Source organism: Berghia stephanieae, chromosome 4 (assembly GCF_034508935.2).
Source record: "Berghia stephanieae isolate SIO BIC M18660-M18661 chromosome 4, UCSD_Bste_1.3, whole genome shotgun sequence".
Lineage (NCBI taxonomy): Eukaryota > Metazoa > Mollusca > Gastropoda > Nudibranchia > Aeolidiidae > Berghia > Berghia stephanieae.
The window spans coordinates 3,978,124-3,990,287 of record NC_088363.1 but is presented as its reverse complement, the minus strand read 5'-3'; the positions used below and the strand labels follow the sequence as shown (position 1 = coordinate 3,990,287).

Sequence of the window (12,164 nt, the reverse complement as noted above, 5' to 3'; positions counted from 1 at the left end):
TTCCTGTGCTAGCTTACACGTGTCCTCAATTCTGTCTTTCAGGTTTCTTACATATTCGTAAGCAAACATAATTTCATTACTGTCCTCCTCATTCCCTTTACAAATATCGGCTACTACGTTGATCGGGCCGCGAGGTGATCGTCCATACATCAACTCAAATGGGGAGTAGCCTGTGGATTCTTGGGGTATTTCTATATATGCAAATAGGATTGCTGGTAAGTATCTGTCCCAATCATCTGGTTTTTCTGCTGACACTTTTCTTCACATATTCTTCAGAGTGCCATTGAATCTTTCACAAAGACCATTTGTTTGATGGTGGTAGGGAGTTGTGAATGAGTGTTGGATTCCCATGAGTTTCATGGTTTCATGCATCATGTGTGATGTAAATTGGTGTCCATTGTCCGACAGTATCTCATTTGGTATGCCTATTCTAGTAAAAATTGTCATCAATGCTTCAGCTATGTGATCCGATGTAGTTGATTTCAGTGCTATCGCTTCTGGCCACCTGGTTGCGTAATCGACCAGTTTTAGTATGTGCGTATGGTTTCTATCTGATTTTGTTAAAGGGCCTATAATGTCAATTGCAACTTTTTGAAAAACTTTTTCAATAACTGGGGTTGTTTCTAATGGCAATCTCGGTATTCTACCTTTTGCGACTCTTCTTTGGCATGTGTCACACGATTTCACATATTCTCGGACGTCTTTAGTAATTCCAGGCCATGTGAAATTCTCGGATATTCTCTTCAATGTGGAAGAGCTCCCAAGATGTCCAGAAGTTATTGAATCATGCGCTATTCCAAGGATCTTGTTTCTGTAAATACTCGGCGTGACCAGTTGTTTAGCTATTTTGTTTCTTTTCCTATGTAACATGAACAGAATATCTTTTTCAATAATGTATTCAACTTTTGATTTCGTCCCTTTGTTTGCGATATTGAAGTATGATGTTAAAGTCGGGTCCTTTTTCTGTTCTTCAATGAACGTGATCCTGTCAAATTGTTGTGGTTCAAGAGAAATAGTCATTGGCTTCTCTGTTGTCTTAGTCATCTTTCTTGTTTCTGCTAGACAAGCTGTTTCTTGAGTTAATGACCATTCTTTTACATCTGTTGGGTTGTCTTTAAGACCTTTTATATTGCCAACAATAACATCAGCGACGGGATTGGGAAGTATACAGCATTCCACTATTCCTGTATAGTATGGGGTTTCTATATACACATTAGCTGTTTCAAAGGTTTCGACTGTGCCACTGAATGTGATGCATTGTACCGTTTTTCCAGTTTTGTCTTCGTCATTGATCAAAGATGCTTTATTCCTACTGTACTGCATCCTGTGTCTCTCAATATTTTGCAATCAGTTCCATTAGCTTTGCCTTCACAAAAAAATAGCGATCCTGACTTGTGAGTTTGTGTTAAAAGTGGCATACCTTTCACGCAATACACATTTATATTTTCTCCTGACATTACTCGTGTCTGATTACTTACACTTGTTTGGAGTGATGCATTTGCAGTTTCTTTTGGATATCCCACGATTTTGTAACATTTGTCTGCTGTGTGGCCTTTCAATCCACAATATTGACATTTAATTATAGGTTTGTTGGTTTTCTTATACTCAGTATTATTGTCAGTGCTATTTCTTGTTTTGTTTTGATAGGGTCGGCTATGGTCTCTATTGAACTGTTTGTTCCATGGTTTGTTACTATGATCATCTTGTTTCACTTGCGTGTTCCGAGTGATTGATCGGCTCGTTCTATTTGAGTACTGAACTTTAGGTGTACATGGACTCTGAGCAGCGGCAGCGTAGTATGGTTCCTTCAATGTTCTGCTAAGGGTTGTCAATGGATGTGCGCTGTTTAAGTTCTCTGCGTAGATTTTTAATTTGTCCAAGTTTTCTGGCTTTCTCTCTTTAAAGAATGCGATTAAATCTGGGTTGCAAGCTTGATAGATTCGATTCTTCAGCGTTAGATAGTAAAGGCCTGCAAAGTCGTCTTGTTTTACGTTTGCCAACTCAAGCCATCGATTTAGAAATTGAGTAATTCGGTTCACAAATGTATAAAAGTCTTCTCCACTTTCCGGTTTTGCAGTGTGAAACCTTTCCTGGTAACCATCTTCCGTTAATCTAAATCTTTTTAGTAGAGCGTCTTTAATTTTACCATAGTCATCTGCATCTTCAGTTGTTAAGGTATAGAAAACTTTTAGCGGTTCTCCTGATAAGCAGTTAATCATTTGCTTTCTGGCCAACGATAACCTTTAGCCTGAACTTCGAATCGGTGTAAGAAGGATTCTAGACAGTCTGAGCGTTCATCGTAGGTTGGCATGCGTGGAAGTTTCACGAAAAATTCATCACTATTATTATGTTTTCTTTCATGACCGGTTTTTGTTTTTTCAATTTCCAGCATCATTTGGGTCCTTTTGGTTTCTTCTTCTGCTAAAGCTATCTGTCTTTTTAGTTCCCTTTCTTGGACTCTTTCTTCTTGTTCTTCTCTACGTATTCTTTCTTCGTGTTCTTTTTCTTCTCTACGAATTCTTTCTTCGTGTTCTTTTTCTTCTCTACGAATTCTTTCTTCATTTTCTTCTCTACGAATTCTTTCTTCTTTTTCTTCTTTTATTTTCTCTTCACACCATGAAAATATTCTTTCCTGGGGTATTTCTAAGTCCTTTGCGAGACTTAAGTATCTTTTATATGCTTCCATTTTGCAATAAATTAGTTACGATATTTTATATATATTATATTGACAGGATACTGTTACTGACTGTTTTATTTATTTACACTTACTGGAATGAACTGTTCTTTTTTTAGAAATCTCTCTCTCTCTTATTTCAACTTATTATGTATGTTGAATTTTATGCCTTTTATCGTTATATCTTATAAAGCAATGTGTCAATACAACGTGGAGTTATTATGACTTGTGTCAATAACAATGTGTCAATCGCGTGTACTCTAAACTATGTTACTACGAAAAATTTATCACCAATGTGTATGACTCGTCGCTAGTTTGTGTACAATTATTCGCAATGACGCTAATATACTAGAGTGTGATAACAATAATAGGATGCCAAAATAATCCCAAGTTTTCTATCGCTAAATATAACATTACAGCTAGTAGACTCTTTTTATTATTAGTATTTTTTTTAAAGACTCACTTTTCAGAACATAATATATAAGTGGTTTTCGGTAACAGTAATATGTCAAAAATGTATTTAAAACAAATTACTATGCAAAACAAATCACGATGTCTATGGTTACTATGTGATGCCCAACTCATGTAAAAGAGAATAATGAAGGATATATTTACCAACTCAGTTCGTGGCTGGGACCTCTCTCTTGTTCAATGGTTGTTCAACAATTGTAATTAGGCATTGAAGAGTGTTTAACAGTGATGTCTGAAATACAAAACAATAAAATATCGTAAGATTTACAATAGTTACAAAATGTGTTCACAACACTGAGTGATTGGATGATAGGTGAATGAATCGTTTTGGAATGTAAACATATTGAAAACAATTCATGAATGAGGCAAACAACAAAATGAAATGAGTGATATAATAACAAAGTGGATAAGGAATGAATGAATGAATGAAAAACTGAGTAAATAGATGAATGAATGAATGTATAAATGTATGAATGATGGAGAAATAAATGTATGAATGATTGGATAAATGAGTGAATAAACGAATAAATGGATGAATGAATGAATGAAAGAATAGAATGGATGAATGAATGAATGAATGAATGAACAATGAATGAATGAATAATTTATAAATGATTAAATGAAGGAATGAATGAGTAAAATGCTATTCAATTTAAATGAAAGAATGAATGGATAAATTGCTATTCCATTTGAATGAAGAAATGAAAAAGAAAAAAAAATCAATGCTGTAAATAGGGAGTTCAATTAAAATATGATCATGTGGGGCAATTAAGAGTTTTACAATTTAAACTTTAAAGTTAGATGAAATAGATATATGTAACTAAATAAATTCAATTCTTTATATGTGTCCCCTCCAAAATGTCATGGTCTCAAGTGAGTAAAGAGCTACTCGACTATGCATAAAGATATATGTAGAATGAGGCCCCAATTTACTAGTTACTATAAATGAAAAACATTTAACGATTTGTTTACAATGAAATAAAGATAATGATGAAATTTAATTAAAAGAGATAAATAGTGATTGTGGCAGTTACAAATAGAGATGTGAATATATTACTTAACTTATGATAATATTAATGTCAGGTTCGTAAGTTTACGTTTCCAGGCAGTTGACAGGCCTGGATGATATATTCCTCTGATAACAGGCTCGGGCTCGTAAAATTCCACTTCCAGGCAATTGGTAAGGGGTTATTGTATAGTTCTTTGACAGCGGGCTCAGGTTTGATCCTTGAAGATTATACAATCAAAGGTAAAAGCTCCGGCGTCTTGATGGTGGAGATATAATATCCACAAAGTCCCAAAAGATAAAAATCTTCCAGTATATATAAGGAATGGAGCGACTGGCCGTCCGGCATAGATTGTAGAGAGAAGTGATTGTAGAATGTTTGACCTATCAGCTTTTATAATAAGTGGCTACGTGACAGAATGTAGAACGAAAAGTATTCACTAATTAGAAATTAATTCGAGGGAAGGCTATAAAAGGAAAGACGATCTAATATTAGAAGGTAAAGTTTATCTAAGCCTACCGAAATATAACTGGAGTGAGATGAATTCAGTTCTTAATAAAATAAAATTTAATAAGATAATTGTGAACAACCTTTACTGTGACAACAACAGGAGATGAAGTGAATAGAAAAGTGCCAGAAGAAAATAGAGAATAACATTTTTTCGCGGCGGTGATGGGTTTTGAACCTGCGACCTTATTGGTACGACAACTCCGCCTGGCCGGTGAGAGCGTGACTCTACCGTATGAGCTATCCACGATTCCAAAAAAAATAATTCGTATCAAACTCAGGTCATTCATTAAAGAGCTCTCTCTCACCGACTACTGGAGACCGCGGGTCTAACACACTCTACGTCTCAATTGTTTCTATGTTATATGTTTGTGTTGAGAATATTGGCTATTAAGCTTAACTGCTGGCCAGGTAACTTCGCGATGGTTGTGTGTTGGACCCGCGGTCTTCAGTAGTCGGAGAGAGAGAGCTCTAGTAATGAATGACCTGAGTTTGATACGAATTTTTTTGGTTTCGTGGATAGCTCATACGGTAGAGTCACGCTCTCACCAGCCAGGCGGAGTTGTCGTACCAATAAGGTCGCAGTTTCAAAGCCCATCACCGCCGCAAAAAATGGTTATTCTCTACTGTCTTCTGGCACTTTTCTATTCACTTCATATCTTGTTACCAACTTAAGTGCCTGCTCCACTCACTTTTCTGAATTAGAAATTCACCCCATATACCGGAGCATACTCTATGTCTCAATTGTTTCTATGTTATATGTTTGTGTTGAGAATATTGGCTATTAAGCTTAACTGCTGGCCAGGTATCTTTGCGATGGTTGTATGTTGGACCCGCGGGCTCCAGTAGTCGGTGAGAGAGAGCTCTAGTAATGAATGACCTGAGTTTGATACGAATTTTTTTGGATTCGTGGATAGCTTATACGGTAGAGTCAAGCTCTCACCGGCCATGCGGAGTTGGCGTACCAATAAGGTCGCAGTTCCAAATATTATCACCGCCGCGAAAGATTGTTATTCTCTTTTGTCTTCTGGCACTTTTCTATTCACTTCATCTCTTGTTGTCTTATTATTTATTTCAGTTTCAGTGTCTGATCAATTATTCTACCGTTCTGGATCTTGTGGAGGAGACGCGTCGTACGTGGTGCTTTATCAAAAGCTTTCTCGAAATCAAGGAGTATCAGGTCTCCTGTCAGCCTCTCAATTATTCAAAGTACAGGAAGTTGTTTTATAGAGTAATATTACCATCGTCGACTAAAATCATCTTTTTGTCGATGTTTGTTGTAGCATTCTTCAGTATCACGATTTGCTTGTCATTCATACTTTTCTTTTCATCACGACTTCTTTTTAGCGAGTTTCTGATAGAACGTCAATTTTCTCCATTCTGATGAATCCTGTTACCTTATGCACGTTCCTATTCACGTCCATTTCCGATGAGAGACCCACAGTGGTCACAGGCGGCACGCAGTCTCTATTCATTCTGCAATAATTAACTTCAGCATTCAAGCCATCATCGTCCTCTCTACTTTCTGCTGTCTCTGTTGTTACAATTCAATTTTCTTTGTCTGATAACATCAACCAATGTCCTTGCTCTCGTGTGCCTTCCACATTGTTTTATGTGTCATGTACTTGTTTTTTTTTCTGGAAATTTCTGTTTTTTTTGCAGTTGAGTGTGTGAATTACATTTCCAAAATTGACATGTGTGTGTGTGTGTGTATGTGTGTGTGTGTGTGCGCGCGTGGGTGTGTGTTTACACTTTCCGCCCCACTTCGGTTTCCCCCTTTTCTCAGTATCCTGCTCGTCAAGCTTCTTATTTTATCTTCTGGGTTTTAAGTAATTATTCCGGTATTCATGACTCCGAAATGAGTAGCATGCTCTCTGAGATAGACATGCATACACTTTTCTTTGACCAACAGGCTTTTGAATAGGTCATGTTTTTTTTCTATTTGATCAAGCAGGGTAGCTTGCTTTTATTAATATATTTACAATCCCTTTATTAACATGTTGCTGCGTTGGCTCCAGGTATACGCTGTGATAAATTTTCTCTAAAGCCACCATCATTTCAGTTATTTTCATTTATAATTCCTCTATTTAATATTACCACAATTTTGTTCTGAGAATATTTTTAAAATGCACCCTTCACTTATGTCTTGTTATTAACTATTCTATAAGCGTGTTAAACACGATTTATGACATGTGGATGCGCGTGGAACTGATAATTTTCTAGGTTTCTCAATAGATTCATAGTCGGTTCTTTGTCACACAGAACGGAAGCTGGACGCAGTTTCTTAGAAAATTCACAACACTAAAAATCCTAGAGGGGATATTTCTGAAAAGCTATTGGATTGAATAGTTTTTCATACATGGTCTCAATTGTGTTTGTAGGAATCGTCATCATCATCATCATCATCATCATCATCATCATCATCATCATCATCATCATCATCATCATCATCATCATTATCATCATCATCATCATACTTATTATTCTATTTTAAAAGGATACTTGGGGAAATACTGATTTCAGTGGCACTCACATTACGTCATCGGAGCCTATTGCTGTCTTTATAGGAAACAGGCCTATGTATATTCCTGGCAATTCCCCACAGAAAAATGCTGACTTTTATCATGTCCTTAAAGGCAATAAACCGGCGCCAATTCCATTGAAATGTAAGTTCCCCCCCCCCCACCCACCTCTATCCTTAATTATATGTTAACGGAACATATTAATCTTTTTTTTAATCATGATATTATATGGCCTTCCCTGTAAATAAGAGTTATAGGAGTTTTTGAAGAGATTTGTGAGAAAATCCACGAATTTCGATTTACCCAGACTGTTTCTGTATTTCTTGCTTGACGTGTTTTATTCTGGTCCACTAGAATTTTAATTACGTCCATACTAGTATCAACTCACAACAGTCGCACCAATCTAGTTCAATCTATCATTGTAAGAGGCACGAGACATTCCTGTCTTTTATGCACATATTACATATTATGCATATATATATATATATATATATATATATATATATATATATATATATATATGATGTAACTTTAAAACCAAATAAGCTATAAACAAAACAGTGAAGGTGTCTCTCAAAAGACTCTGGGGATTAGCTGTTAATGACTCTGTTTGGAAATTTGTTCTAGTCATCATTGGTCCGAGTGAAAACCGCTGAACTTCTATGTATTGGTGTTTGTGGTTTTGTAAATTTCTTTCTGTGGTTGTTTCTTATTGAATAAGTGCTTTATTGCGGCTTCTTGGCAAGATGAGACTGTTATTGATGTGCTGTACCCGTTTACGATTTTATACATTTGCGAATTGCTTGCTTGTAAATTCTTGTATGAAGGGGCTTCCATCGTAGTTTATCTGGTGCATTTGAGGCACAGTCCTCCTCCCTCGACCTGAATCCTGATGCAAAATGAGCTGCTGTCTTTTTTTTTTGGGACTTTTTTTATTTCTGTAATATGAGTTTTTTTGTATGGATGAAAGTTCATTTTCCATTATTAGTCCAATTGTTATAATGTAGCAATGACTATGAAAAATGTTTTTTTCTCTTTTTGAGGAAAATTTTTGGCTAAAACCAAAGTCCTATCTCCACTGAGTAAAATGTTTTTGAATTCTGAAAATCCATTCATAAATAAACAAGTTATGCAGTTTCAAAGGTGTCATTTATTTGGATGACCAGAAAAGAGGAAAAAAAAACGCGAAAATATGGGACGCTTTTTCGGCATTTTTTTTCGACCTTTGGTTGTATCTTGCGTAATAAGTGTATTAAAAGATTGAAACTTGAAGAGCAAATTAGGATGGTGTTTTGTAAAATACGGGAAAAGTACTCGTCATATTCATATGAAATTTTACAACCAAAAAGAAGAAATGTTCATGTATTACCTTGTCAGCGACAAAACCTCCACGCCTGGTAGTTTTAGAAATATTTTACTCCAAAGAGAAAAAATCTATTTTTAACGGTCTTCTGGTAATTGCACGAGTTTTGGCGCTTGACATAATCTAAAATGACCTTTTTTCTAACTGTGCCAACTTTCAGTCATATTCATCGGTAAACAGCGTCGTAATTAATTTTTTAAAATAGCATATACGAAACGGCTTCGTCCCATATTTTGACGCGAATTCGGGCACTTCGTGAGCGAAAAAGAGGCCCAAATATTTGTGCGGGATAGTCATTGCTATATAATGATTCAATGTCACGTTTTAATGATTTTGAATGTTCGGATTTGGATATTGTTCGGAAGATGAGTCTCCGAAGTCTTAGTTGGGTTTTATGCGAAAGGTTTTCCATGGTGACATTGATATAGACGAGGACGCATAGTGGCACTGAAACAGTATCCTGTGGCACTCCGAATATCATGTGGTAGATGTCACGATTGCCCTTCAAATTTCTTATGCCGACTTGGTCCAGCTTTCAGCAGAGACGTTGGTGTGCTACGGCCTCAAAAGTTTTGCTTAAGTCAAAAACTACGTCTATTTGATGTTTCATGTCATGCAGTTGTGGTATGGTGTCAATTCTGTATTTTAATGGTGTGTTATAAGATCTATTTTTCCGGAAGCCATGCTGTGAGTCAGAAAGGATGTTGTGCTGTTCAAGATTTTCCGTTACATGATGGTAAATGATGTGTTCTAGGATCTTACGTGGCGCCAATGTTAGATATATGGGACGTTAGTTGAATGGTTGGTCTCTTCTTCCCTTTTTAAATACTGCATTGATAAATACATGTTTCCAGTCGTCTGGTACATGGCCCTCATCGATTTATTGTTGAAAGATTTTGGTCAGAAATCGAGCTGTTTCTATTGAAGATTCTTTAATACTCTGGTTGGTATATTCTCTGGGCCACTCGGTTTAGTTGTTTCGAAAGAAAGGATGTGCTTTTAAACTCGATATTCAGAAATAGCTCTTTTTAGTACGGATGGTTCAAATCGTTTTTTCAAGGATGGCAGCTCTGGATTGCCATGGTAAACACGCTCTCATCATCATCATCATCATCATCATCATCATCATCATCATCATCATCATCATCATCATCATCATCATCATCATCATCATCATCATGGCTTATCCCTTCTGGTGGTGGCCTCCGCAACTGCCAACCAAAACAAGCTTCTGTCCTGCGCCATCCTATCACATTCAGTGACTGGCTTATTCATCCATTCGATGATGTCATGTGACCATCTTCTGTTTGGTCTTCCTCTACCTCTTTTACCCTCCACAATTCCATCTAGAAAATGTTTTAGTTATTCATACTGATTGTATAATATGTTGACCATTTATTTCGCCCTGTGGCTCCATAGCCATTACTGAACTGCAGAGTACTGATACTCAAAGCATCTTTTCTTTTCGAGGATATAGACCTCCAAAATCGTTTTGATACTCTTGCATCTTTCTGATCATTGTCATCAAGCAAGTTATTGACATATTGATTGCTTGATTTTCATAGTTTCTTATAGATTAGAGATTGAGTCTGTCAAAAGCTTGTTCTCCCAAAATTCTTTGCAAAGGTGTAGCGTCTCTGCATTATTTTTTTTTTTGGGGATGTTTTATTTCCAGTGTTATCCGTGTCAGCCGATGCTTTCCAATTATGATTTTCTTTTGTATACTGCGTTTTATGGCATGCGTCAGTGATAATACCCTTAAACATGCCCCTGCTTTCGTTCACACAGTTTGGCTTTTCTTGAAAATCTCTCACCCAATCTCTTAAATCAGTTCTCATTGCGTCCATATCCCCATTGTGGTCCGTGGGTTTGTGTTCTTTCTTCAAATTTGCCCCGACGTTGAATAACATAAGTTTGTGGCCGCTAATTCCAGGCAATAATTTTGATGTAGTTGCAATATTTGGATTAAAAGTAAAGACACCGTCTTAGATGCTGTTTTCCCGGATTGGTTCATGGACTATCTTGTGGGGTTGAATTCATGCATAATGGCAATCATTGTGTCATAAAGCTGCTTTCCATATTGTCCTTTATTTCAATTCTAGTCTGGGACAGTCCAAAGAAACAACCAATGTAGATATTACCGTTTAATGGGGGCATTTTCCGCCATTTGATTTCGCATTCAGCTCTTGTCTCGTTTTCAACTGAGATTATATAAATTTCGGAGGAAATAAGTACTTCTTCCTCTCCCCGTCTTCTGTCCTTGTGACATGGAGGTCATTTCAAATGCGAGGACTTCCCAGAATTAAATTAAGTGAGTCTTTTGGTCCAAAATGTGTTGTCGTTTGTTTAATATCCCTTATACATGAGTCACATTTACTCACGTTATCTATCTATCCATCTTATTGGCTCATTTAGGGACGTCTATTTTTTGGATTCTCTACTGCTGGTTGATGCACTTTCTTCACCGCAACAGAAGAGCAAATATACCCTCCCTAAAACAAAAATGACGTCAAGGCTTTTGAGCCCATTTTCAACATCTGATTTCAGTTCATCGTCGTCCTTGAACCGTTTTCCAGCCTAGTGGCGCTTCAGAGGTCTAAATAGATTAAATTCGGACGGTGCCAGATCAGGAATATGAGGAGGATTTGGTAAAACTTCCCATTCATGAGTTTTCAACCAGTTTTTTGTGATGTTTGCGGTTTGGAGTGCTGCGTTGTCGTATTGGAAAACAACGCCCCTGCTTAGCTGTCTCTTTCGCCTGACAGCCTTCCACAACCTATCCAATGACTGATAGCAAGATAATGTTTTAGGTTTAAAGAAATAGGTAATAGAATTAGTGGTAGGTTATTGGCACGTTATATAGGGATAAGTAGATTCAGAAGGTAAGTATTAGTTCCCGTTAAAGCAGAAGTACTTTAATATAAATCAACAGAATTGCCTCATACAATAACAAGTTCACACATAATTAGCCAAAGAATAATAGTTTTGGTTTTAATTCATTAAATTTAGGCTATGTCTATTTAATTTTCATCCCGTATCACAAACTTTTCTTTTTTCTTTGTAATGGTGCTTAGATTTAGAGGTGACTGGTGGCGGTGCCAAGTTTTCTTCTGTTATATGGGACATGCCGTTTCATTCCAGTAGTTTCAGTGGATCGCTTGTAAGATTCCACTCTGTATCATGCGTAGCCAAATGGATATTCGTTTGTTCTCCAGGTGCATGGTTGGTTGGTAGCTTGATACATTTTTGTCATTAACCGATGCAAGTGTGGTTATTAACCGTTCCTTATTCACACGTGTTTCTCGCTATGAAGAAATTTTGAGTTCCCTATAGAAGCAGTGAGTTCTTAACAGATTAAATGGGAGAGAGCGAAATTGATCACTGTCATAGTTTATATGTGTTTCTCTCGGGAGTTGGTGAATCGCAAGGAACCAACAGTATTCCAAGCCTTGCCTGGTTTACTATTGGTTGTTTTCTTTAGACCAATCGTGTTTTGTGTGTCATTGCTGTAGCGTCTGTAATCTTGTAAATTCCCAAATAGGTCGGTTATGTGTGCCCGTTACAACAACGGTCAAACACATGGCCCATCTCGCCTAGCACGATGGTGTGAATTGAAGCAG

General features: G+C 36.8%; 1 protein-coding gene across 1 annotated transcript in view; it reads left to right on the top strand.

Annotated features, from left to right (window-relative positions):
- Window positions 1-9,469, top strand: part of LOC144971668 (uncharacterized) — a 36,779-nt gene extending 27,310 nt beyond the window's left edge. The window contains exons 5-6 of the mRNA XM_078912742.1: window positions 7,157-7,325; window positions 9,399-9,469. Coding sequence (XP_078768868.1) covers window positions 7,157-7,325; window positions 9,399-9,469 — 240 coding nt within the window. The remainder of the gene's footprint in view (window positions 1-7,156; window positions 7,326-9,398) is intronic.
- The last annotated feature ends 2,695 nt before the right edge of the window (window positions 9,470-12,164 follow it).